The sequence below is a fragment of the Nesoenas mayeri genome (assembly GCF_963082525.1).
Source record: "Nesoenas mayeri genome assembly, chromosome: 12".
NCBI classification, from domain to species: Eukaryota; Metazoa; Chordata; class Aves; order Columbiformes; family Columbidae; genus Nesoenas; species Nesoenas mayeri.
This window is the reverse complement of record NC_137547.1, coordinates 19276654-19304647: the sequence shown is the minus strand read 5'-3', so window position 1 is coordinate 19304647 and position 27994 is coordinate 19276654. Positions and strand designations below refer to the sequence as shown.

The 27994-nt window shown below is 39.7% G+C and overlaps 1 protein-coding gene across 1 annotated transcript; it reads left to right on the top strand.

The window, feature by feature from the left end:
- Positions 1-14848: 14848 nt before the first annotated feature.
- On the top strand, positions 14849-25608 carry CDH5 (cadherin 5; the record flags this gene model as incomplete). The annotated part of the gene is made up of 11 exons (XM_080352180.1): positions 14849-15025; positions 17296-17584; positions 17675-17791; positions 18559-18723; positions 19146-19333; positions 20864-21117; positions 21682-21824; positions 22440-22564; positions 23630-23738; positions 24026-24271; positions 25115-25608. The coding sequence occupies exons 1-11, from the start codon at positions 14855-14857 to the stop codon at positions 25606-25608; spliced, it is 2301 nt and encodes a 766-aa protein (XP_080208306.1). The 5' UTR covers positions 14849-14854.
- Between the last annotated feature and the right edge of the window lie 2386 nt (positions 25609-27994).

Sequence of the window (27994 nt, the reverse complement as noted above, 5' to 3'; positions counted from 1 at the left end):
CTGTGAGAAAATCTGCTCCATTCTTAGCTACCAAAAACATTAAAAGTTGGTTGCTACTGCAGTTAACAAAGGTATAGTTAATCAATGCGTCCCTGCCTCCACTGATTATAAATCATTGGATCAGCATTTGTAAAAGCATACAGTATTATAGATGTTCATGTAGGAAAAAAATATTAGACAAAAGCGAGGATACTCCAATGATTTACAAAAGCTTCTCATCTTAGGTTAATTTGTGCCTTGTAACAATAACCAATATACCAGAAACAAATCACAGAACTGCTGATTTGCAATTTATTTGTGGTATCTGCAGGAGTTACTTTTTAGCCTTAAATAAAGGGTGACCAACAGGAGAAAAGGACGCAAGATTAATTTAGCGTATGAAAGGCTTAGAATAGTACAGTATACTATAGAGAATAATGTGCAGTTACAAACAATAAAACAAATGAATTAGAAAGCAAAAGATAAACTCAATTAACAAATCATTCCTGCTTTGTGCGCTAAACCTGCGCTTTATTTTTCAGTGCTGCAGCTGCATTGCGCTGCAACAAGAATTATTTCCCAAAGCTTTGTACCTTAATGTGTTATCATAAAAGTGTTTCTTAAACATTTTCGAACAAACGCTAGCACTGAAATGACGCCCTGAAATAGCTACATGTCACTCAGCAATCTGCAGCTTGCAGAGAGCCAGAGCTAAAGCTGCCAGGGCTCAGGACTAAAGAGGCAGCTCAGGCAGAGAAAGTTCCACCCAAACAGTTAACAGGTTGTTGCCAGGTTTGCTCCACATCCTGTCTCTGCTGAGTGAAACAGAACCAAAAACAGGATATAGGTAGAAATCACTGGGGATGGTTTAAAAGCTCCTCTGATTTATAGCACTTAGGAACAAAGGACTTCACTGGGCATCCGTAAATCAATTACTTCAATTAGTATTTCAAATGAAAAATAGGAAAACTTTTTAAAAATTCTTTTCTCTTGTCAGGGTGCATGTCTACAGAGCTACAGGCTTAAATCAGGCCAGCTAATAACTTACATTTTCTTTAAAAATAGAGACTGAAATATTAGAGGTAACTAATTATTTCTAGCAGCCGAGCTTTCTGTAAGGAATCTTCATGGTTATTTTTGTCATGCATTCATAATTTCAGTTTTTGCTCAGGTTCTGGAAGTTTAATTCAGAGGTTCAAATGTTAGTGCATAGAAGGAAATAAAAGGTTCTCTGTGAGAAAATTGTTGGCCATGAAAACATTTTGCTGTATTTTTTAACAAAGCAAATGTATTTCCCTTTGTTATCCTTGTGGGTTTACAAATCAAAAATCCCTCAAAGTTTAGCCCTGACACAACTGGGTTCCCTTCTAGCCTAGAACACAGCACAGAGTGATTATCTGCATAAACGGAAGATTTGCTAGGACAGAGAGATGCCCAGCTCACAAGCACTAAGGTAAAGCAATTCCCCACCTGTGCCTTCAAAGAGCTGATCAGAATCTGAGCTAGGAGAACAGACCTCAGCAAATTCAGAGCAGGATACTGGTTTGGTCCATGATGAGTTTGCTTGATTCATCTGTGGACTTCAGTTCAGCACCCTGCTCCATTTGAAGCACATACACTGGTGTATTTCCCTTGCAAACACAGAAAGCAGCTCTGGTGCCACAGCCACGACCAGGAGCCACCATTTGTGTTGGCAGGAAACCTGCAGGCATCTCATCCAGGGCCCTGCACACCTGGGAATCCCACCAACAGCAGTAATGCTGGCAATAATGACGTGCAAAACGAACGCACGCTGCTCACCCGTGCATGCGCCTCCCAAATTCCACAACCAGTCTGCTCTCAACATTTTAAAATATTAATAAAAAAATGTGAAGATCCTGTTTACAGTTCTGCAATGCAAGGATACAAATTAGCCCTTTAATTCAATGCGAACCTGAGCTTCACTCACCTTGATCTGAATTTCAAATCTGCCAATAATCATGGAACTAGCTATATTCTGAATGTAAGATATTGCTGAATATTTCAAGTTCTCTCTGTAACATCCTTCTGAGATGGATCTTATTTGTGCCATGAGTGTATTTGGTACCTGTGCTACTATACACCTCTGTTGTGCAGGCAGCGAGCTCTCCCAGGTGCGAGTTAGACTGGAACAGGTCCAGAGCTCAGTGCTTTCCAGGGCTGGGCAACAACAGGGGAAGGGCAGAGTGGAGACCTGTCCATCCACTGCAGGTGTTCACATTGCCTACACATCAGTGCTTGTACTCTGAGAATATCCAAGTAAAGATTTACAACCAGTAAACCAGAAAGAGACAAGGAGGTGGATGGGCACTCTGGCAGACTTTCCTCCAGGCAAGTATTTTTGTGTGAGATAGACAGCAAAACTGTCTTACAGGAGATTGGGAGCTGCATGTGGATTTCACCACCATCCTTTGCCAAAACTTTAGGAGAAAGAGCCTCCTGTTTCTATTACACATTCGTTTAAAAAGCCTACCATCAGTCTCCATAAATTAGCAGTAACCCATCTGGTTCTGCCCCACTGAGGTCATCCATTTCTCTGCATCCTCTCTCCACAAGCCCATCAGCAACATCTGGAATGGTCCTCCTGACACCTGGCAAAGTTCACAGGGCACAAGGAACACACACAGGCCCTCGACCATATTGTGTATGACAGTGGAAAGGGAAATTCCACTTCTCCACTATGTCTGGAGGATATGGTTGAATTCCTTCTCCTGCCTTTGTCCACATTTCTAAGTAATGCTTTGGTAAGATCAGTCTTCCTTTTCCCCTTCCTTTTGTGATGCTATCTGCTATGAATCTGTGTTCTGGAAATGCTCTAGGAGCGCAAAACCTACCCTACAACATACCGCTTGGGGAGACCAAGGGCCTAGCGCTGCTCTCGTGCAAATGATAGGAAATCCTGCCATTGATGGGAACTGTTCCTGTGATAGGTTCAGCTTCATTGGCAGAATCTTGACCGGCACAGAGTTTTACATTAGCTTCTCCATTCTTGTTGTGGGGTGCTCTCTCCCCTTACCTCCAGTCCTAGACCTGAATTCAGAGGAGATCTGCATTATCTTACTGGCTTTTATCATCACCGTCTTTCAGATGTATATGATCTGTCTGCAAGAGAACCAGTGTTCCCATGTTAGGGTTAGGCCAACCACTCAATACTACTAATAAGGTACCAGACTTTGCACCACCTAATCCACTAATCTAAACCTACAATGAAATAGCATATATTGTCTATTTGCTCAGTACTGATAATGTTAGGGGCTTTTAGGCTGTCATTAAAACACAGACAAATATTGCTACACTGTGCACATCATCCATATTACCAATACACCACCTAAAGCACATATCCAGCACAGAAATGAAGAAGCAAGAGCAGAAAGCAGAGAGCACAAAAAGCAGGAATGCTTTTTGTAATGGGTCTATTTTACAAAGACAATAATGTGAACCTGACAGTGACAGAGCTATTGCAGAGCTCTCTCATCTGTAGCACCATTTAACAAACTCATTTGCTTTGTACACTACATTTGCCAGCAGCAGCCTTGGTAAAAGTTTAAGATTAGAATAGATACTGAATCCTCCAGTAATTGCACTTGGAGATGACTTAAGTTTCAAAAAGGAAGAAAGGGGCACATTTCTCTTTGGAATATCTGGCGTCATTTTCCTGCTGTGAAATGGTGAGCGGTATTACCTGCCTTATATGGATTGATCTTCAGCTTTGAGTAAAGAGAAAGGCTTAATTCACACAAGAACAGGGTTTCCAGTGGCCATTATTAAAATATGAGCTGTGGGAGAAAGAAATGTTCCATGTACAAAGCCAGTGCATAGATAATGAAGCAAAACACAACACTTAAATCACGATCACTCCCACGTGGAAACAAATCTACACTGAAAAAAAATCTCTTTAGCTCTAAATAAAGTCACAAAACTTACAACACCTTTCCTCATCTTTTTAAGCTTCCCCAACTTTCAGGCCCTCCAGCTTCTCTTTATCAGCACTGTAAGCTGGAAACTTGCTTCCTTGGTTTTATTTTGATATGAAGATGAGATTTTCCTGACAAGAGCTAAACTGTAAGTAAAAACATTGAAAGGCTCATTGTAAATTCATAAGAGTAGTAACAATATCATTTCTATCATCTCACAACACATGGAGATTGTAACAATGGAAATGTTCCAGGAAAAGACTGTAACTATAGGGGTGGGCAGAAAAGGTCTTAAAGTTAATTAGCCTGGTCTGGAAGTCTAGTTGAATAAGGCCAGGAAACAGAGAAGAATGAACTGACATTTGAATTAGAGATTTAAAAAAGGGAGAAGAATACTGAATACAGATTACCAAACAAAATATATCCAGACACACCCTGTTGTTTTAGCCTCTTGCCCAGCCAGAAAACAAGGGATTTCTGTATATGTACATGCTTTCTTTATCTGACACAAAATTCATTTTCAGAGGAAATACTAATGTATTCAGTTACCCAGTAGAATAGCCTGGATAAAGGAATCAGAGCACACAGCTGGCTAAACATGGTTTCTCTGCTTCAGAACTGTTAGCGCAATAAATATCAATTACTGTGACCTGTGCACGACACTTGTGTTCAAGACAGATACTTTTGCTCTTGAGCTTTTGTTGAAGGAAAATGTCAAAAAATCTTATCTGCTGTAAACACAGCTACATTGTACTTCAAAAAAAAAATGAGATTTCTCACATGCAGTTCCTCAAAGGATGGGGACTTTTCCTTAATCAAAGCTACTCGGTCAGAGCTCCATGCTAGGAAGCCTCTCTGATATTAAGGCTTTATCTGGAAACAAAGGGGAAGTGAAAAAAGCTCTATAATACATTATTCTCATAGTGTATCTTATTTTGTTCTGGTTTGGCCAAACTCTTAAACATTCAGTGACAGCTTTGGCTGATCTCTGTGTACAGCACAGCTAACCAGGGTGTACTACCAAAACAGATCAATTTGGAAATGTGCACACAATTTATTGCAGGAAACTAAGCTTGTGGTTAGCGATGCTTGAGAAATCTTCTTAGTGATCACAAACACCTCCAATATACCTGAACTGTTCCACTTCTGCACTGGGATGAGCCAAATAATTTTGGAGGATTCCTTTGTCCCCTTCTCACTCAAACACCCCTCCCCAAAATTCAAACAACATCATCTGAGTGTGAGAGGTGCTGGGGATGGGGACGCTCCGAGCTGAGACACCTGCACCTCTGTCTCTCCTACTGGAGCCACAACAGTCTGGACCAAAAAGAAGGAAAGTGGCTCAAAGCAAGCGAGAAAGAACCCGGATCTACAGGCACTGAGACTGACAGAGCCTCAAGCGCTCTTCAAAGTCAGTGAGAGCCTTCACAGGAATAAATACACCTGACTGCAAGGTCATCCCTGAAACTGCGTTTTGGATATAAGCAAAGAACAAGTTCTTTGCCTGCCTGGAACACTGGCACTTCATCCCTATTTTCAGCATCTGTCCTGATCAGTTAATCTGAATAGGAGACATTTTCCTCTTAGCTTTATATTTTGGACAAAGAATTCATAAGGGCAAACATTTACAGTTCTAAACTATGCATGCAGGGTTTATCTCACCCATCTTATTAGCTCACTGCAGAACAGAAGGGCTGTATTTAATGCAAAGTTAAACCCCCAAAATAGCTCAGATTTCAACAACATTTGGCAACTGTCATCAAAAGACGTGTAGCCAAGAACAAATTTTCTGTCATTTGATTATTAGTTTCACCCCTGCAACATCTGCAAAGCAAATAAATCATATTAGTCATAGGTCCTACAAGCTTCCTGATTTTAAAAAATGGAATCTCAATCTACAGAGCACAGTATCTATATGACATGATGACGATGAGGTGGTAATATTTCGTACCAACACCCAAACTCTGCCTGTGGGTTTGAGTGGACTCAGTAAACACCAGAATACTCCTGCTCCTCAGGAGTCATTCAGCCCTCATACTCGTGCTCCCAAAGCTCAGAACTGGTAAAGAGCGATAGGAGACCATCTTATGACCTTATCTCAATGCTGTCCATGCCGTCAACAACTAAGAGAAAGACAAAATCTTCTGGTTACAATGATATATTTACTTGTTATGAAATGGTGACACAAATTGGCTTAATAATTTAATCACAAATGAGCTTCAAAAATCTTTTAGTGGCTAGATTTAAACTGGGCGCTGTGCTTAAGCACATTTTATCCTTTGTTATATTTTGTACCAACATATTTGTATGAGAAATAAAAAGCTTTACGCATGGAAAGAGCGGACAATACCACTTGCTGCTTCTTTAAACCACTCTAATCCATTTTGGGGTCTCTCCAGGGCAAGTTTCTGTAGTAAAGCTTTATATGACTATAGGAGCATAGCCAGAGTAAGAACTCTTACGCAGCACCAGAACAGATACATTTCGGTGCTTCATGTACTGTATTCTGTTCAAATTGATTTTCATCAGTTCCCAAGTATCTCTACAGCTTCTGTGATGACAAATAACATTGTGAAAAACGAGTAAAGACATTGATTGTGCAGCTGGCATGGTACACGATCTGCATGCTGAGAGTGTGAAATGAGAGAGATTCTTAAAACTCACCTAATGATTCAACATGGTTCTGATAGACCTTCACAGGTATTTCTCTCCTGGGCAAGGCAGAAGGCTGGCAGTTTTACTAAGACTAGTGAATTACTTGCTAGAAATACCAGGATGCTCATATGAAAGGAAAACAGCCATCCATTAAAACAATAATTACGCCACATAACTGATCTCATGAGAAGAGGAAAAACCAGTTGGTGTGCTCATCGCTCATTTTAATGATTTCAAAGTATTGTTTTACCTTCATCGCATATGTCATCCTCACCACAGCGAGCAACTCTCACTTAAACAGGGCACTGTCATGTGATATAATAAGAATTACTAATTTATCCAGCCCAAAATAAGGTTTCCTTAAAGTCCATGAATAGACCAGGCCAGTAACTAAAATACGTATTTAACTTGCTTCTCAGTTATCAGATTTGCAACTAACAAACTCAGATAAAACCCAGGATACTATAGATCAATAGAAAAACTATTTAATTAAAGATTAGAATAGGAATCACAGCTTGCGCACATGAAGCACAGAAGCAGTCCCTCTTGGTTGGATAACTTCACTAGGTAGGATTTTGGATGTGCCACATAGGAAAAAAAATAGCTTGACCCCCAACCTATGTGGAAGTTGTGTACTTTTGTACATACTATAAGTTACATAGCAATAGAGTCCCATCTTCTATTAGATCATGTATGGGATTCATTTCCACAAACAGAAATGTTTCAGATCCCCAGACGTATTTAAACTAACACTATCCACAAGAGGCCACGAGTCCCTGGAGAACACAGCCCATCTCTTCCAAATTTTCCCAGAAAAAAAGCTGTTTGAGATTTTCTCGAATTCAAACAGAAGCTGTATGGGCGTTATCTATAGGTACATCAAGATCTCAGCCATGTATTTGTGACCAGGAAATTGAATATGAACCTACACCAGCAACACACGTTCTACAGTTCTATAACTAATCCATTCTTTATCAGATAGGAGCCATGTAGGAATGTAGACAGCACTCTCCAAACTGCAAATATGGTTTTGTATGGTTTTGGAAAATACACACTACGATAAGGTTAGCTAGAAATTGAGAGAAATCAGCAGAAGATAAATGTTCTCCTACCTTTGAGATTTTGGCCAGTAGACTCGCTTCTGAACGCTCTCAACAAGATCAGCATCCGTCAGCAAAGGATTTTGAGAGTGGAAGGGAGATTGTGATTACGTCTTGCCCACCCAGCTAACAGGCAGTAAATGTCATGAGTCTCCTGATGCCATTATCAGGATGCCCTTGAAGGTCAGTGCTGCAAGGAACAGTGTTTGAGCTGAAGTAGCACCACCAAAATGATTTCCCCATTTGTCCCAGAGGTCATGCCTGTATATAATGGGTCGGATTCAGAGTGATTCGGAGCCAAGACAGACAAGAGCACGAAGCACAGTATTTCTTGCCTACTGTGATGACTGCATCTGCAGTACTGCTCTGTCAGAGATTCAAAGAAGGAAACCTGCTATGGGCTAATCTTTCCCCACTCATGCCTACATTTCTATTTGTGTTCATCTACCCAGCTAAAATACCATCAGACACATCATTCACATAAAACAAACTCCAGTAAAGTCCGGAGAATTTACTGACATTCAGTAAATTCCTCATCCTGCTTCTCTTTCAGATCTGTGATGAGGTGTCTTCCAGAAAACAACTGGAAACAACTTTCTTCATCACTCATTTCTCTACAATCATTCTGTTTACAGCAAATGTCTTCTTTGGCTGTACACTGTTCACGCTCAGCCTTTTCTTGTGCCCTTCTCTCAGTATTTAACGCAGCTCTTTAATCCTAGAGTCAACAAGTCACTCACTAAAATGGAAGCCAGGGTGTCAGGAAGCTCTGGGGGGGCGTTCAGGTAGACCCCGTTATTGCTGCTCACCCCTCTCGAGCACATGGGCACTCGCTCACTAGCTTGGAGGGTGCCTTTGTTTCTTTATAAAAGAAGTCTGTGCTTGACTGCCTCATTTATAGCCAGGTCTGTATCTAAGATAATTAAAAGTGATTAGACCAATTTGGCTGCCTGCTTTCTACCAGACAATGAATCTTTAACATATAGACAGTATTTACAGGTCTCTTATAACCAAATTTCTTCATTTCTGAAAGAGGCATCTGTCCTGGCTGGTGACTCCATACACCCATGAGATCAGCCAGGAGAGAATTTCTTGGTGAGATGAATGGACAGCGGGGAAAAAAATCATTAATACAGTTTTCTCCTGACTTACCAGAAACTTGGAGCTGAAATCACAAAGAACTTGCAGGTTAGAATTATTCTCCCTTTCCCTGGAAAAATATATGAGGAGCCAACACCAAAGCCAAAACCAGAAATGCTGAATTAACTTTGCAGCTATATTGATATACAGTGCTGCAGCGTTAATGCCAAGAACTGAACAGTACCAAATGCACACACGAGCGCTCTCACAATGCTGAGTGACGTGTGGGGTTTTTTTAAGTAGCAAATTTAGTTAAGATATTGCTGAAGTGGCTATTCATTCAAAGGTTCTATCACAAGTATAAAATGTCATTTTATATTCAGTTTTCAGGCAGGCATCTGCACTCCAGATTGTTTAGTCATCAGTGGAAACCACTTCTCAGCTGCATAAAATTGGCACAAGGACAATCAAAAATATAATACCAGGTAGTCAGGCACTAGGCCCATTTAAATCAGCTCAATAATCTGGAAACGAAAAAGCAGGAGAGTGTTCTCAGGAAAGGCCTATTTTAAAATGAATCATTGTACACTGTTGAGGAAATGCGACAAGACAGTTTTAATAAGAAATAAGAGAAATATGGAGTAACCACCCGAAACAAATGATATCTGAAAACGCAACCAAAAAACTGATTGCTCCAACTCAAATGTTGCACAATTGACTTAGACAGCTTTTTAAAGCGATGTCACTAGAGTTTGAAGACCTGCCCTAGTTCCCATTCCCACGGCACCGCCTGTGTGCCCTCAGCCCCTCTCACGCCGTGCGGGAGCAGAAAACCCAGTTCTGCAACCGAGATGCCAAGCAGCAGCTGGAGCGCAGGTAACAACCATACCGACCTGATTACTTTGCTGCCGTGTTTCTCTGGGTTTGTTAGAAGCTGCTCAGAGCAATGTCGTCTAATTATGAGACGAAGAAACTGGGAGAACAAAATCCGAGACTGTTGCTAGTCCTGACCCTGGCCCACTGTCAGGAGATGGCAAACACACTGAAGTCCTCTGTGCTTCAAATGTGCTTTTTGAAAGTGATATTGCCTTTCATCTAGCTGCAATGCTCTTCAGAGAAATGAGGAGGCTTTATCAACTCATGTTTGCACAGCCATTTAAGATCTCTGAGAGGCAGCATTAAGTACTGCTCGGACTATTTCCTTTAAATAATGTTTTCCCTGCTTACCAAACATGCTCCCTCCACAAAGCAAGATAAACATCTTAACTACCAGAATGACAAAGAGAACGTGTCTAGTGTCTCACCTTCCTATTTCTTACTCCTCACTGCATGCACACATTTACCTTTGCTCTTAAATATAATATAGATGAAAATTTAATGTTAAAAATGGATTCTGTACAGCAGTGTTTTTCAGGGTCATTTCATTACTTGACACCGGCTTGGATTCTTTTATCATTATATCTATCATGGTTTCATTGAGCACAGTAATTTTGGAGGTGTTTAGATCATTTATCAAAGTAAATCTTTTGCATCTGAAAAGAAAAAAAGGTAATTTTGAAGCGTTGTCTACTCTGTATTGTAGGGTTAATCCACTGCAATTTCAACAGAGCTTCTTGCACAGAGCTACTTGGGAATATGGGGAGGGTGCGGCAAATAGGAGTGGGAAAGATAGTCAGAAAATACTTATTAAATTAAACTAATGCTTTTCTTAAGAAAGTTTTCCCAGTTTTCAGTGTCTCTGAGCCCACCAGCACCCGCAGACACACTCAGGGCCCCGCGGGTCCATGTGCAGCGAGGGCCAGGAGCCTTCACCCACTCCACATCTCTGCCATTGAACACAGCATCTCAGGCATTTAGCGCAACCTGCATCTACATGGCTGCAGGGGGACAGCTCAGCTTCGAGTAACAACCAGAAACAGCAGAATTTCAAGTACTGTGGAACGGGGCAGATTACGTTCTGTAGTATTGATTTATTAGTCATCTTGTTAATATTTTCTGATTCGATGTCACTCTCACTTTTGCATTTTCATTTACGTTGTTCAGATTCCAACCAAGATACTGTAAGTAAAAGTTATCATTAAGTATCAAGCTCAATCATCAATAATTATGTCTGACACTCAGGTTTTCTGACAGGTGTGCAAAATATGTTAATAATAGTGGCACAAACCTTTTAATTGTTTTTCCTTTTTGGTGCATGATAGCCGCTTTAAGCAAATCTCTCTCTTATCACTGTGTCCAGCACTATTGCTGCTTTTCAGCTGCTGAAAAAAATGTCAAGATTAGCATAAGATTTTAGTCTGATCAACCAGAAAAATACATCATTTCAGCTACAACTGTTTGCTCATTAACCAAATACTCCACAGAGAAACATGTTTTACCTTCCACTTAACATGCAAGCATAGAAGAAATTTATTTGCTAACTAAATTTACCTCACACAAGCACTAATATACATTTTTAGAGTGAGGAGTTAATCAGATAAGAGGCAAATACTAGAAAAAAAACCCACAAATGTTCATAAAAATATTTCATCAAATGTGTTTTCATTACACAGACACCTTACTTGTATTAGCTTCTCATCAAACTTACAGTTGATTACTCACCAAAACAACTTGTAAAATGCAAACTTTTAATTAGTACACTATTTTCTGTATCTCCACCTGACATTTTTTTAATAATTACTCCCAATCTGCAGGAAGAAACTACGCCGAATGAGTCATATATCCCATAAATCAGTTTGAATACCAGAATTTCTCAGTTAACTGTCTACAGTACCCCGCAGACCAAGAGTTATTTGCTAAAATAATTCAACACATAAAGTGAATAATGTTGGCGGAAAAACCCATCATTTGCTGAAAGAAAATTTAAGTGCAAAGCAAGAAACTTAGCTATCTGAATAAACCATTCCCCTGCTAACTTTAAGGAACATTTATGGTCCCTGCTTAAACTGGAAAAAGAGTGAATTATTGGTCTGATGAGCTAGAGACAGAGAGACAACTGGAGATGGTGTGTTAAGGCAGGTGAGCCATGGGACCCCAGGCATGGGACAGGTTGGTCACAGCTCACGCTGTGCTGTCCCCTTCTCCGGAAGCGTGTGGACACGGGGGACACTGATTTATGGGATATATGACTCATTCGGCATAGCTTCTTCCTGCAGATTGGGAGTAATTATTAAAAAAATGTCAGGTGGAGATACAGAAAATCGTGCACTAATTAAAAGTTTGCATTTTACAAGTTGTTTTGGTGAGTAATCAACTGTAAGTTTGATGAGAAGCTAATACAAGTAAGGTGTCTGTGTAATGAAAACACATTTGATGAAATATTTTTATGAACATTTGTGGGGTTTTTTTCTAGTATTTGCCTCTTATCTGATTAACTCCTCACTCTAAAAATGTATATTAGTGCTTATGCGAGGTAAATTTAGTTAGCAAATAAATTTCTTCTATGCTTGCATGTTAAGTGGAAGGTAAGGGCACATCTTATTTCCTTTGTCAGCCCCGGCTGCCACAGCAGACATCAGAAGAAACGAAAAGCCATTCCCTACGTGTCATCCGCCTGTCACCCCTCAGAAATTGTCTTGCTTCTGACTCCATGGGAATGCGTTCCCCTGCTCAGCAATGGGAATGTCTCTCTTCTGCTGCTGCCTCGGGCATTTCAAACGAGATCTGCTGGAAAGGAACACTACCATGGCCAGAAAAAGAGAGGGCACTTAGTACAGCTTGTCAAGCGCTAACATCCATGGAACATGGCCTTCACACCAGGACAGTGCCCTTATCCAGTTACTGCTCAGCAGGGTCCTACTTCTGAAGTGTTTGTATGTGCTGCCAAAGAAGGGGATTCTGAAATATTGTGATGAACTCAGCTACAGATTCAACAGCAATAGACTTCCCGCTGTTGAACGGAAAGCTGGCATAGTAACGTAGAGGGAGTCAGAAGAGTCAGACTGTCCTATGGAGCAACACATATCAAATGTCCCTAGAAAAGACAGCATGCAAAGTGCTTGGGTGTGCAGTGTTACTTCTACCAAAATGAGACATTTTGAAAGATGCCAAAGACAAAGCAGAAGTCATTTTTTGCAAGAGGCTCTTCTATCTCAGCCTGTGTTTGATCTGCAGTGCATACCAGAGGGCACACCAAACCCCTCCAAAGTGCTCACAAAGGAACTCTTAACTTACCGAGGAGTCTGGGCAAGCTGAAGGAAGGGAAGCCCCCTTAAAATCTGAGAAGACAAAGATGGATCAGCTTAAGTTTCAGCTGAAATGTGCATATATTTAAGAAGATTCAGTCTAGTGCTTTCTGTATTAATGGTCAGGCTTTCAAACAAGGCCTGAACCGTGACACCTGTACAGGTCACTACTCAAAAGGAGAGTTTGTTTGCCTTTGCTGCACGGATCCTCAGGAATCATCAGGATATTGCCACAGTCCCAGAGCTCCCTCACAGATAACCGTACACTCGTGATGAATTTGAGCCATCAATTTCCAATAAGCAGAGGCCCTACATGAGGACACCAAAGGTGTCCAAGAGAAAACGCCTTTTTTTAACACTATAGTCTGTTTTGTCCAAAACTACAGCCTGGACTAGTTGACGCTAACCAACTGCTTTCCTTTGGCTATCATGTTTTGTAATATTATTAATAAAACAGACCTATGCAATGACCACAGAATAATACCAATGCCTTCCAGTTTCCAGTTGTAGAATCTTCATGTATACAAACAAAACAAAGCAAAACAACCAAATCTCATTTTTCTAAAAATATTCAGAGCCAAAATAAGAGCATAGAATACAAAAAACTGGCTAAATCAAAATTTTGATGAATCCACAAAACAGTATAAAACACAGCTTAGCTATTAAAAAGCAACTTCAAGGCCACCTTCTTTGCTCATTTCCTACACAATCACAAAAAGGAGTGCTCCTCAGCTTATGTACAACAATGTAGAAGTGAGAAAAGTACAAGAAAGCAAAATTTCATGGTAAATAACATCTTTTTAGTGACAATGATAGCGCATCGTGGGATAACAGTGATTGCCTGTTACCAAAGAGTAATGTTGGAAACGTCGTAGCACCTTCCTGCCCAAAGTATTAATTCAGTCTCACATGTAGCAACCTGTTAATGGTTTTATTTTTGATGTGCATGCTGACAGATCCTAAAAGATAATGCAAAGTCACTTATGTGTAATTTAAAGTCTGATTATTTGAGTGTTAAAGTTCCCTGACAGTCCTTTATATTGTGAAGGGGAAATTTAGTAAGAAAATTAATCAGCTTTGCTACATTAAAGTAAGTTCTCAATTTGATATGAAAGTCAGACCTAAAGTTTGCTAATATTAATATATGATGCAAAAACATGGTTTCACCTGAGAATAATTTCACAAATCACCATTTTGTAGATGGTAAAATCTGAAAATAAAGGATAAAGGAACTTTATGTGTGTCTTCAAACGTTTCAAAAGACAAGGGACTGAATCAATAAATGAGCTCTCTGAGCTAGATAATTTGCTATATTGCACTTGGAATTGATTGAAAATTTCACATGAATCATTTTTTCAACCAAAAAAAATCAGGTTTTATTCTAAATCAATATTTTCCATATGAAGATATTGACTACAGCATATTAGGTGTCAGGGCAAGTCAAAACACTGCATTTGGGTTTCTCAAGCTGGAAAATTTCACTTCAGGCCGAGGTCACAGACACTTGGGGCCGGCACAGACACTTGGGGCCGGCACAGACACTTGGGGCTGCTCCCCACGGCCACTGTCCCCAGCGTCCCGCGATGCACAGCGGCTGCTCCTGGCTACTGAACCCTCTCTTCAGCTCGGGTGGATGCTGCCCTCTGTGCTAGTTCCCAAATCTTGCACACTCTTTATTTTGTTAAAATATTTTTGTTGCTTTTTACAGTTGTCATCTAGTTAAAACTGTTCCATGGAAGGAAAAAGACAGATATTTTAAATGTGGATGCTAAGGCAGATGAAAAGAAATATGGAAAGTAATCAAACTTTCCTATAGAAGAAAAGTCTCTTTGCATGTCCACATGTGCTCTATCTGATTAACCTGATTCTGTTGTTATTAATATCGTTTTCATATTTTATATTGCTTTCTAGGCTACAGAAGAAGATGAACCACCTTATTGTACTCTTCTCATTGTTCTTGGCTCCAGCCTTTGCTGACAATGAAAGTCAGAAAACAAACGATGCCGGTCATAAACGACAGAAGAGAGACTGGATATGGAACCAAATGCATATCAAAGAAGAGATTGATACACCATTGCCACACCATGTTGGCAAGGTAAACAGCAGTCTGTTAGCAATGAATAATTAGAAACGCAGACAGCAAATGAGTATCTCGAAAAGTATTACTTGTTTGCAGTCTAGGCAGAAGAGAAAGAAAGGAAATAGAAATGGGTCTTAATTCCAACATACTAACGTGTTAACATCTTAAGAATGTGGACACAGAGTAAATCAAGAATAATGTCAAGGGAGTTCTAATTCTTTTGAAGAATATTAATAATTTTTAAAGAATGGCAAGTACGGAGCATCCACAGTGAAGCAACAATTGCATTGCACGCAGGTGCACAGGCAGTCTGGTGGCTGATGTATGTCAATATTTTTCTGTCAGCTCAAGATTCTTTCAAAAAGCCAGGAGATCAGCTAATAAAAACCTATGCACTAAAAAACATACAGTTTACATCCCTCAGCTTGGATACAAAACAGAAGTGCTATGTTTAGGAATACTGTTGGACAATCAAAATATTTGTTTCACCAAGTGAAAGCAGATAATTTAAAAAAATAATAATGAGCATTGACCTGCTTGCAAACTCATTTTCTGCAGGGCAGTGCTCAAAAAATCCTATGATTAACTGCATATCACCCAGACAAAGTTCTTCCAATCTAGTCTTTCAAACTGAACTGCTTTGACACTTTTCAGATAACTGCAGGTGTAGGTTTTCCTCCCATGTACAACAATGAGCGGCTGTCAGAGCCGTCTGGCCAAGTGAAACGGAGCTGTCGTGCTCACCGTTGGAACGCGGGAGGGGGACGGGGGGCCACGCGCAGCTCACACAGGGCATCTCCGTTTCATTTCAGACCAATTCGCTGGTAGATTGAGGAGAACGATTCCATTCCCGGAGCTGTCCTAAATAAGAGTAATTCACTTTGTACTGTGCTCTGTGGTCTTTCAGCAGTGGAGTGCTCCTGATTGCTTTTGCAATGGCTGTGTTCAGGGCATTGCGTTTGCAGGATTGAACACTTGATAAACCCTTTAAAAGAGGCCACCGGAGCAGCGTGGCAGAACTGAGCGACAGCTGCACGAATATGCTGATACAATTTGATTTTATCTTTCGTGACCTTGGATTCTCTCCTTTCTATGTTCATCCTCAGTTTTAGAAAAGGCAGTCTTGGAAGTCTATACCTTTTACACTGAATAAGTAAATACAAATTGAGAAAGAAGGCACAGACTATCCTGCCTTTGAGGCAAGGCTGGGGTTATTTCTTGTGTTACATCTCCAGAGTTGTAAACTGTTCTTCAGCAGGCGCAGCAGCCACAAGTATGATTTAAGTATGTGGAATGAGGGAAGAAAACGACACATTTCAAAACAGAAAACAGAAATGAAAGCATGATCAACAGTAAATGACAACTATGGGATAAAACAAATCCTGAATACATAACAGGTGCAGTTTATGATAACATCAGCAACAAAAGACTAAAAATTCTTGATCAAACCCAGCAATCATTGATAAATAGCTTGCTGAATCAAGAATGCTGATATGATGCACAGAAAATGGTGGTTTAAGCCTGCTATCACTGTCCTTAGATCGATGAAGTATGGAAAGGGGTGAATCATCAGATTACCTGCAGATTAAATGATGTGCAAAACCATTTGAATCAGATTAAATTACATTTTAAAACTGATTAATGTTCATTACTTTAATCCCATCCCATTTTCATTGCATATAATATTAAAATATAAAATCTATGGGGTAGAAATTTACTGTCATAGCATGTAAGATGATGAAAAAATTGCATGTGACTAAATACAAGAAAGCTGTCAGCTACAGCAGGAATTCTGCTAAATGCCAAGTAATAGAAACTAATGCTGAATAATTCCAATACCTGTGAATGAAGATCTGACTCTGTAATTCTGTGCAGTCTAAGCAAAATCTCTGCTAAATTCAGAAGATTACTTGCAAACAAGAGCAGCTCAAAACTGAACATGGTGGCATGTGTTCAGATATAATGACATTAATGATTTGTATGTGTCAACTGAATGAACAATTTAAATCTTTAGGAAGTATGAGATATGATCTAAAAAAATTAAAAATTGCTTCTTGATATATAAGCAAGTAACTGTCAGTCTGGATGCAAGTTTCATCCCATAAGCCTGCACGGCTGGAGCTGCTGTAGTTCTGTTTGCTCAGCAATACTCCAGCTGTCGTCAGAAGCCTTGATGGCCATTCTGGTTTCAAACTGAGCCTAAAGAAGGTTATGATTCTGTGTATCTTCTGGTACAAACTATGCTGCATCCAGACACTAAAGCTCACTTTTCTCTTTTCTTCTAGATCACATCAAGCGTAAGGAACAACTACGCCAAGTATATTATCGAGGGTGAATATGCCAACACCATTTTTAAAGTGGAAGAAACCAGTGGTGATGTATATGCATTTGAGAGACTGGACAGAGAAAAGAAAGCAGAGTATGAGCTGACAGCTCTCATTATTGACAGAAGAAACAACCAGTCACTGGAACCCCCATCTAAATTCATTATCAAGGTTTATGATATTAACGACAATGTCCCCGTGTTTGTACAAAAGGTATTCAATGGATCTGTCCCAGAAATGTCACCAGTAGGTACGTTCTGCCATCACTCACTTCCCTTCATGTCTCTGGTTAAAAAGCAGAATTTATACTAAATATGCTCTTTGAAAAACCCTTTTCTAGGAACCTCAGTCACCAAGGTGACAGCTGTAGACGCTGACGACCCAACAGTTACAGGTCACGCCACGGTTACCTACCAAGTCATTAAAGGAGACGAATACTTCACAGTTGATGACTCCGGTAGGTGAAATAAGCAAATGTCCTTACACTTTGTCCTTACCTTACACTTGGAAGAAAATAGTTTTAAGCCTTTTTTATTCTGGAAAAGGCAGATAATAACTCAAAACTATAATTTTAACCATAATTTAGAAAGATGTTTCATTCACACTCACACAATGCCACTGCCTGCATCTGGAAATGAACTAATAAAGTCAGGATACCAGGTGCCATGAACTAAATGAGAAGATAAAAGGTCATTTTTTCCCACTGATGAAGAGACTGACTAGGAGCTAATATAAGTTCAGTTCCAGTTTAGCATAGATGCCATTCCTTTGACCAAACAGGAAAAGGAGAATACATAAATTCTGAAACAGCATTCAATAATCAGTAACTCAACCCTTTGCTTTCCTAAACTTTCTTGTTTAAATTTTGCCCAGTTTTAAAAATAACATCAGTATGTCTTGTAACCTTGCTAGTCCTCTGGAGCACATAACTCAGATAAAGAGGTGCTCAAAGGCTCTAGACGCTGTAGCGACCAAGCTTAGACATCGTTAGACTGTTTCTAAGCAGCAAAGATCAGCATCAGTTTAAAGGAATGTAATGTATGAAGTCTCCCAAATATTCCATCATGTGAGAAAGATTTCGAACTTTTCTGGCCTTAGAAAAATACCACTGTAAGAATGCTACTTAAAGGGAATGTGTGGCATAAGGCAAAAATTTGCTGTCAAAGTTAAGAGATATTGGATATGCTGCAAAATCTAATCATAGCCAATGTTATTTTTTCAAAGGTGTGATTTCTACAACAAGGGCAGATTTAGACAGAGAGCATCAGTCGACATATGAAATTATTGTTAAAGCAAAAGATGCTCCAGGGTCTTCTGGGGATTCAAGCACAGCTACAGTCATTATCACTTTAACCGACATCAATGACAACTTCCCCGTATTCAAGCACCGTAAGTATAATGCAAGCGCTGTATCAGTTGGAAACCAAGGGCTGACTTGACTATAACCAATTTATGTCAGAGTTTATAAGAATTTAACTTTTCTTAAACGTGGACAAAAGAATCTTAGCTATTGAGAAGGCCTTCTGTAGTGCAGCCCTGGCTACATTGCCTGGTGACTCACACCTAGAGGAGGAAATGAAAAACAATATTAATTTTATCACTTTGCACAAGATCTTGGCAGTTTTGAGAATTAATTATACTTTTATAAAAAATACATCAAAGTGCTGTCTGCAGAGATATATAATGCTGAATTCTCAATGGAATATTTTTTTCTATGTCTATAAACTAAGAATTTTTGACTGAGTTCTAACTTACGTACACACTCCTCATGTCTTTGTTGTGTTATTTTGTTTGTTTGTTTCTTTTAACAGCATCATTTCACTTTAAAGTTCCTGAAAACATTTCAGTAGGAGGAGAAGTTGGCAGAGTCAAAGTAGAAGATGTTGATGAACCACAACATAGAAATACAAAATACAGTTTTGTCAGAGGAGATTACAGGGACACCTTTGAAATTGTAGCAAATCCGTTCACAAATGAAGGAATCATTAGGCCAAAGAAGGTAATTTTCCCAGTAACAAAGATGATTATTTTGTTTTTCCCTGTGTAACAATGGTGTTTGATTCAGTTTGGGACTAGTGGCAGGAAAAAATGAACATGTGTGGAAGTCACCATGAAATACATTCATCTTGAAAACCCTGTTGTGTGAGCTCTGGGAGAAGAGCTGGTGATTCACCAGCTCATTTCACTGCCAGCTCTGGGAAAATCCAGAATTACTGCAGAGTGCAATGGGGACTGTGTCACATATTCAGGTTACACAGTTCTCACAAACTTCAGATATTTGGATTATTCAAAGAGTCGGTGATTTTAAGAGATGAACCAACTGAGCAAATCAAAGAATCTTTCACTTCTGCAATCTAAGTGAAAACAAAGTAGAAACGTGAACAAATCCACCTGCCCACCCCACCGAATGTGCTCTTTACAGTTTGGCGCTTGCTCCAACCTGAATCACAGCTCTCTAAATTTCCTCAGGGCGTTTGCAGAGCTTCCTCACTAATTCCTTTTAACTCTTCAGGACGGACCAGACTCTCCAAAGCCTTTATTATGGCCTGCTCTTTGTTTTTTAATTCTCAAACATACTTGATTCGTACCAAGAAACATTCCTGCGTTATGCAGGGCACTGCCAAGCCAAGAGTTCATTGATTTCATTGACCCAGAGTGAAGGAAAATATAAATAAATAAATAAAGAGGGAGGACTATAAATCATGTCCTGTAAGCCTCAGATTGACAAGAATGTGTTTTTCCCTTCCAAACATACACACACCGGTTGATTTGGAATCAGCTCCTCTTTTAACACGCAGTGGGCAGAAGTTCGCCCCACTGTTTTGTCACATGCTTTTGGCCATGCACGTGTCATAATTCTAAATATGCAGCCACGCGAGGTAAGATTTCCACTGCTAGATGAGCACTAGCACTTCCAATTGCAATGTCTACTCAAAGAGAAAATCAAGAGTCACCACAACTAACTGTTGTGTATTTCACGGTGCTTTTATCATCTCAGGTGACAGCACAAAGGGACACAAATTTTGAAATGAGAGATAGCTTGGGCATTCCCCTCACTCCTGGTCTTCCTTCCATTGTGCGATTCCGTTTATAATTGCAATCAATGGGAAAACCAAGGAAGAGGATGTTGTTTATCAGTAAATGGCCCAAGCACCAGTCAGCGCAGCTACGAACTCTGCCTTGGGTGACTTCAGAACAGAAAGCCTTGCCAAGAAGAGGGGAATCTGGTCCTCAACCTTTGATAAAAAGCAGCTAAACTAGTTTTGGTAGCTACAGAAAATTGTTTAAACCAAGAAATACTTCCCAAACTTAGCATACCAGATGAATCTGTTCAAAGCCAGAAGTTGCCGAAACCACTCTATGAAGGAGATGGTCAGTTTGGACATGCTAGCAAGAGTCTAGCTAGGATGCAATTTGGTAATATTTCCAAACGTGGATTAGAGTACATAGCTTAGGTTTTCACAGATAGTTACTGCAAACCTTACTTAGACATCTCCAAAGGAAGAATATCTGTTTGTCTTTCTTCTAGCCCCTGGATTTCGAAAAAGTAGCAGAATACAGGTTTGACATTGAAGCAACAGATCCCACAGTTGATCTTCGCTATTTTAAATCCGGTGGCTCCAGGAGCATTTCGACAGTCACCATTGAAGTCACTGATGTTGATGAGCCTCCCGTCTTCACTAAACTGCCATATGAATTTAAAGTAAGGGAAAATGATCCAGAAATAAGAACACTTGGATCGGTTTGGGCACACGACCCTGATGCCGCTAAACGGAAAATCAGGTAATACGATGTTAGCTGTAGTAATTCTATTTTAAAGTGGTGAATTCATTAATGATTCCATGGATTTGACAAAGAACTGAGACTTTGGCTCTGTTTTTCAGAATATTCACACTAAAAAATTAATTCCAATTTGATTTTTCTGGCACTGCAGCCATGGATATATATGGTAACCAAAAATACGGACATAAATTACATTCACCCATGTAATTACCACTTAAACTTACTGATTAAGTATCTGCACATTTACAGGAAAAGGAATAATCCTGGCTATCTTTACATGGTTATAATGTATTATTACATTTTTTATTGTAATAATTCTCTCAAGCCTGTGCTTTGAAAAGAAAATAGACTTCTGAAACAGTAAAAGACAAAAATCTGGAAACTTTTCCAATGGGCATATTTCACAGCTTGCAGAATTTTAGAAAAATATTCCAAGACTGCCTGGTCAAGATATTAATGTGATTTGTCACACAAGAACTCTCTGACTTCCCACTACAAAGAACTGAGGTGAAGCAGAGCATTATCACCCTTGCATTGACATATCTCTTTTTAAACAAAAACCAGATTTATTCGACGAAGAGCTAGTCCTAATGGAGACTATGTCAGGGTATCCGATACTGGAATTATTCAACTTCCAAAGCCCCTGGACAGAGAATTCAGTTCCTCATACAACATCACTGTTGCAGCTCAGGAAATCCTTGAAGATGGTAAGTGCTACCCGCTGCCCTATTCAAAATAAATCAGAGTACAACTTTACAAAAAGGAAAGCCACAACCTGCCAGCCTGTTTCCACTAAGCTACGAACAAAAGGGATGCTCGCAAGGTTTGCGCAATAATCTTCCAAATCAAATGAGTCCCTACAAATAGGTCAAATACAGTTTTAAGATTTGGCGCCAAGCTATTAGGAAAATGCATTCAGTTTGTTACAAGGAATAAAAAGGGCACGAGGAGAGGAAGCAGCTTGGGGAAGAGGGATAAGCCTGTGGTTAGAGCAGAAACATCCCGGCCATGGCCTGTCCTGTGCCTGCTGACCCAGTGCCAGAGAACGATGCTGGATCCCACAGCCACATGGTGAGAAGAAACCATATGCAATTGTCATTTTCTTCCCCATAGATCCTTGATCATTCAGGCCAGTAGGAGAGGTTTTAGGAAAATATCTCAATCTGTCAAAGGAAACGTTTAAATTAATAATGGAGCTAGAAACTCCCCATATTTGTCATGCGGGAGGCATGGGGGTGGACACAAACAGTGGAAAGGAGAGGCCTAGACAGCACTGAGATTCCAGATATCTGAGACCCGAACTGTTGTTATTGTCATTTCAGGCCGCCTTTCTGACCGAGAATCACATGCCCAAGTTCACGTAATAGTTACTGATGAAAACGATAATGCTCCGGAACTTGTTTATCCCGAAGAACCCAGAGTGTGTGAAAATGCTGCACCAGGAAAGGTGAGACGGGACGAAGCATTTTTCCCTTAAACCTGAATTATCTACTTGCAAGCTCAGTCGAAAAATGTCTTTTAATAAAACTTAGTCTCAATTTTCACACGCAAGCGCCTGATCATTTCACTGATTTCCAAAACATCAGTGGTCAGAAACCTCTCTTCAGGACTTTACAGTGTTGGAATATTGACTTTCATCTGCTAATACACATGGGCTGCACAGTTCCGCTCCCTCTAGATTTTTAAGAACATCTGTGCATTAGCAATTGAACTGTGAAGTACAGTCAAGCCTTGGAGAGCAAAAATTAGCAATTCGGTTTTATCACGCAAATGCTCGTACATGATACTGAGAACGAAACCATTTCAAGATACTAAAAGAAACATTGCTGCATATAACATTATAGTGGTATTCATCAGAACACAAGTATCTGCATGCACAGGGTTAGTATTTGTGCTTTCAGATGTTTGGTCTCAGAAACAAGTATTTAGCCCATACATGTAATGTTTGTTTAATTAAGAGACTTTGTCACAGACTGGACTCTCTGATGGAATCTGTTAAAACACACAAAGTATTATTTCACCTTTAATTTATTTTTTAAAATACCTTTGGGACATAATCATACATATTTTTAAATATATTTTATACTTCTAATCTATCCCGGATTCAGGTTTCCAAAAAGAAGCATGTCATTCAGGAGTGGCAGTGGCAATGACATTCAATGAACGAGAGTCATACCTTTAAGTAAGCTGAACACTTTAGAAGACAGCCACCTTCACTATTTAAATAAGCCACATGTCTTTGTGCATAAGACTTCTTTTATGCTTTAATTCCACAAGATTTCCTCTTTTGTTTTCTACCTGTGAATGAACAGGCAAGACTGCTCTTTTTGGAGATCTACCAGGAAATTACTTGCCTTGAAAGAACTTGAAGAGGAGCATCACAATATCTCTTTGTCCTGCCCTTTACTGAAGGGTTACACAGGATACACAGCCCAGCTCTAACAATATTGTAAACAGTTTTATCATTGGAAGCAATATATACTGAAAATTCTGACCTCTTCCATCTTTGTAGGTTATCATCAGGATTTCAGCTACTGACAAGGATGAAACATCACCTAGAGGTTTCTTCAAATACTCCCTGGCCACAGAAGATAGCAACTTCTCCTTGGTTGAGAACTACGGTAGCGTATCCCTGCAATGCATTTTCTCAGCCAGCCAAAGTGAGACACTGAGATATGGGGGAGCAAAACTGTAGCAATGACCTATGGTTGGTCTAAGCTGAGCTAAGTAACAATTTATTTGTAAAGGCTCAACTTGGTGGAAAAAAATCTTATTTGTTGCCACCCAAGTTTCACTGCATTCCGTAGTGGCTGGCTCTGTCTAAGGGAACATGTACCAACCGACTGATAATCTATAAGGAAAATCTGGCAGAGATTATCTCTTAATTAGATGTTTTTACTTCTTCCAGATAACACAGCTAATATCACTGTCAAATATGGACAATTTAATCGTGAACTTGCCAAAATCCACTACCTGCCTGTCATCATCTCAGACAACGGTGATCCTGAGCTCAGCAGCACAAATACACTTGTCATCAGTGTCTGCAAGTGCAATGAAAAAGGCAACTTCACTTTTTGTGAGGAAAGAGCTAAACAAGTTGGAGTCAGTATACAAGCACTGGTGGCAATTTTTATCTGTATCTTCACTATCATTAGTAAGTATTGGACTTTTGTTATGTTCTCTAACTTTAAATGTGGGGACTGTTTTGGTTTTCTCTTAACTGAGATCTACAAAACCTTTGTGGCTGTCAAATGGTCACAAAGGCAGAAATACTGTACCTATTTGATACATCTCGTTCTTTCAATTTGGCCTGTTAGCGTAGTTTCAGCTACAAAACTGTTCAGTCTATTGGAGAGGCTGAGCCACTGAAAGGTTATTGCAGGTATGCATAATATAATTGATTTACTGTTACTAGGCTCACATGCAGCTATAAAACAGGAAATTTGTGCTGGGGCAATAATAACAGAATTCCTGTTTCCAAAGGCTGAACTAGTCTGGAAGCCCTTTGAACAGTACAGTGGACATATATACATAAATAATCTGTAACAAATCAGCAGACCAGTACCTATTTGCTGTATTTGGAATCTATCAGAGAAGGGGCAACACTTTTTCTTGCTTGAATAGGCCTCCTATGCAATTAGCACATAAATAGCATCTGATGCCTGGTATTAAGAGATTTACCAGTTCAAGGCAGTAGTTGATTCAATTAACTTGTGACACTATACATTCGTACTTGTGATTCCGGCTCAAGAGTCAGTTGTACAACTTCTGTACCCACTGAACTGCTTTGAGAACATAAAATTCCTACAGTTAAATAGCATTTAAAACTTTTTTAAAATAGTGTAAAAAAGAAAATCCAAACCCACCCCCCTCAAAAAAAGCAACACATCAAAAAAACCCACAACAGGAAAAAAACCACTTCAGACTGTGTTAAATGCAATTTGTTTTACTTCCCTACTTCTCCATTTACACCTGCTCATCTAAGTTTTCTTTGCAGTAATCGCATTGCTAATTCTTCTAAGAAAGAGACACAAGAAGGATTTGAGCGGTCTTGGGAGGAATGTGGCAGAGATTCATGAACAGCTTGTCACTTACGATGAAGAAGGGGGTGGTGAAATGGATACCACCAGCTATGATGTATCTGTACTCAACTCGGTCCGCAAGAATGGTATAAAGCCTGAAGCAGCTCCCTCTCCGTATGCACAAGTCCAAAAGCCTCCTGGAAATATGACTTCTGGTGCTGGAGAAATGGAAATGATGATTGAAGTTAAGAAAGATGAAGCCGACAACGACAGGGATCTGCTGCCCTATGACACGCTTCACATTTATGGCTACGAAGGTGCCGAGTCCATTGCAGAATCTCTCAGTTCTTTGGAATCAGGCTCCTCAGACTCAGATATTGATTATGACTTTCTAAATGACTGGGGACCCAGGTTTAAAATGTTAGCTGAGCTGTATGGATCAGAACCAAACGAAGATTTTGTGTATTAAGTTCAAATTAGCCATGAATATTCTCACTCCCACTACAGACAGACATCAAGACCCTGCCAATGGCCAAAGAACTCACAGCTCTTCATTCAAGCTGTACTAAGATTTCAAACAGACACACACACACACAAAACCCACCTGAGAGCATAGCGTTAAAAAGAAACACACAGATCACATATGTTGACTTCCCCCAGCTCTGCTCTCCTTGCTAACATTCAGTTCTTTCCCCAAAATTGCTGCTTGAGGACCTCCTCAACTCTTCTGGGACATAACTCCTCTCCCTGGCCAGAGAGACATTTCTCCTTAAAAAGTGGGTTTGTCCCCAGTTTCTCCTTCATTCCTCTCCCCTCCTGCACTGTTTTCATCAACAGACATTCAAGGTCACCATCCGCTGAAGCAGAGAGGTTGGGTGGCATTGGGAAGGAATGTTTTGAGCAACCTCCTGTATCTCCAGCCGGCTGGTTTGCCTGGCCCTCTTATAACATCTTTACTGACATTCCACGCTTATGCTTACCCAGCAGAGGAGAGGAGGAACATATGGTCTGTCACTTCATATTAGAAATTATTCCATCACTTTCAAAAAGAGGCATGATTTCTCCTTCTTTCCAATCCATTAATTATTCTTGCTTTATAGTTTTCTACTACATATATGAGTTACTAAAGATAAAATTAGACAGAATTTTTAGATGCGCAATCTGGTTTCATCTGTCATTTTCAACAGCCTGATGATGATTTCAGGCACCTTTCTGGCATGCTGGAATTTGCTCTAGCTAGCAGCAAAATTGTTTTTTCTCTCTGTAAAGAGGATCTCGGTGTTACTCAATGGAACATATCCTGCAGGGCAGGAAACGCAAAGATCAGGAGAATGTGGAGACTCCAATACTGTAAATGTCTCTAGATGGCAACATAGGTCTCTCTAGATTTCTAAAGAGGTTGAATACATTTTTTTATTCAACATTTTTGTATTTTTTCAGGGACAAACACAACTGAAAGGCCTCATTACTGTGAAACTGTTTTGATTTTTTTTCTAAGCAGGTACTGTAAAATGGGTATTTTCCACCTAGGAAAATATTGTAGACTTCCAAACCAGAATGCTACACACCCACACATTAGTCTGCATAAAAGAACTGCAAATGTAAATAAGGTTTTGGAGCTGCAACTACTATGTCCCTGGTAAGCATGTGTTTAGTTTCTTGCCTGATGAAGAGCCACAGAATGAACAGAATGAAACTTCCCATGCAGGAAGTTACCCAGCCAGACACATGGTGTAAAATGCGGGTCTCTTAGGACGCTGCTCTGTCTCTGGTCCTGGCAATGCGGATTCCCGTTGCCTTCAGCAGGAACAGAGCCCTGCCACACAGATACTCAGTCCTGCAGAATCTGTGCTGGAGCTGTATATATTAGTTTAGTTGATTTGATTATTTAAATTTGGTTGCTAATCAAATAACGCTAATTTTTTTTTCTTTTTATTTTTTTTGTTTTCCTAAACCAATATCGTGGAACCTCACAAATTCGCTTTTCACTTATTCATGTCATCTCTAATTTACACCCCCTTCTCCCAAAATGCTTTCTTGGCAGGAAATGCACTATAATAGGGTCTCACATTAGTCCTCGCTACTATAGAAAGCTGTCCAATGCAATACTTAGCTGGACACTAACGCTTCATATCACCAATAACACAATCCCTCAAATTTTCAAATACGAACTAAAGGAAAAGTAAGTAGAATTCTGCACATCTGCGAATCAGCTTTGGTTCACATCCTTTATAACAGAAGTACAATTTGCAATGACAGCCTTGGTTCTATTTTTAACGTGTTCGTTCTCTTCTGTGTTGCTTAATCCATTCAACAGTGTATGCTATTGAGGTTCCACATGTTAGTATATTATAAGGAGTGCTAACTAATAATACTTACAGTTTAAGGTTTTCATCAGTAACTAAGGTATTGGCTATCAACGGGTAGAGTTAGTTATGAAATTATTTAGTGCAGTAAGTACTTTGTTAAGCAGCATCCAGATAATAGTACCTGTAATCGCGATTTTTAAGCCTGTTTTATAAAGCTATTTTAAGGAACACTGTAGCAATTTCCACTGTATAAAGATGTTTGCACTGGATAGTTTCTTTTTACATTCCTGTACTGTATTATTTTTTTTTACTCGATAAAAGCCAATCTCAAGTTCAGATTTTCTGTGCATTAATGCATTTCACACAGAAGACAATACCAGGCTTTGTACCACAGTGAATTCAACTACAAAACCACTGGTATGTGCACTCTAAGCAAATCCAGAGTAGACACAAATTCACCAAAGGACTTTCTGTAAAAGAAGTTTTCTCCCACTCTTTGGAAAGTTGTCAGTGAAGCTCCTGGGGTATGGAAAAGCCCCAACAGTG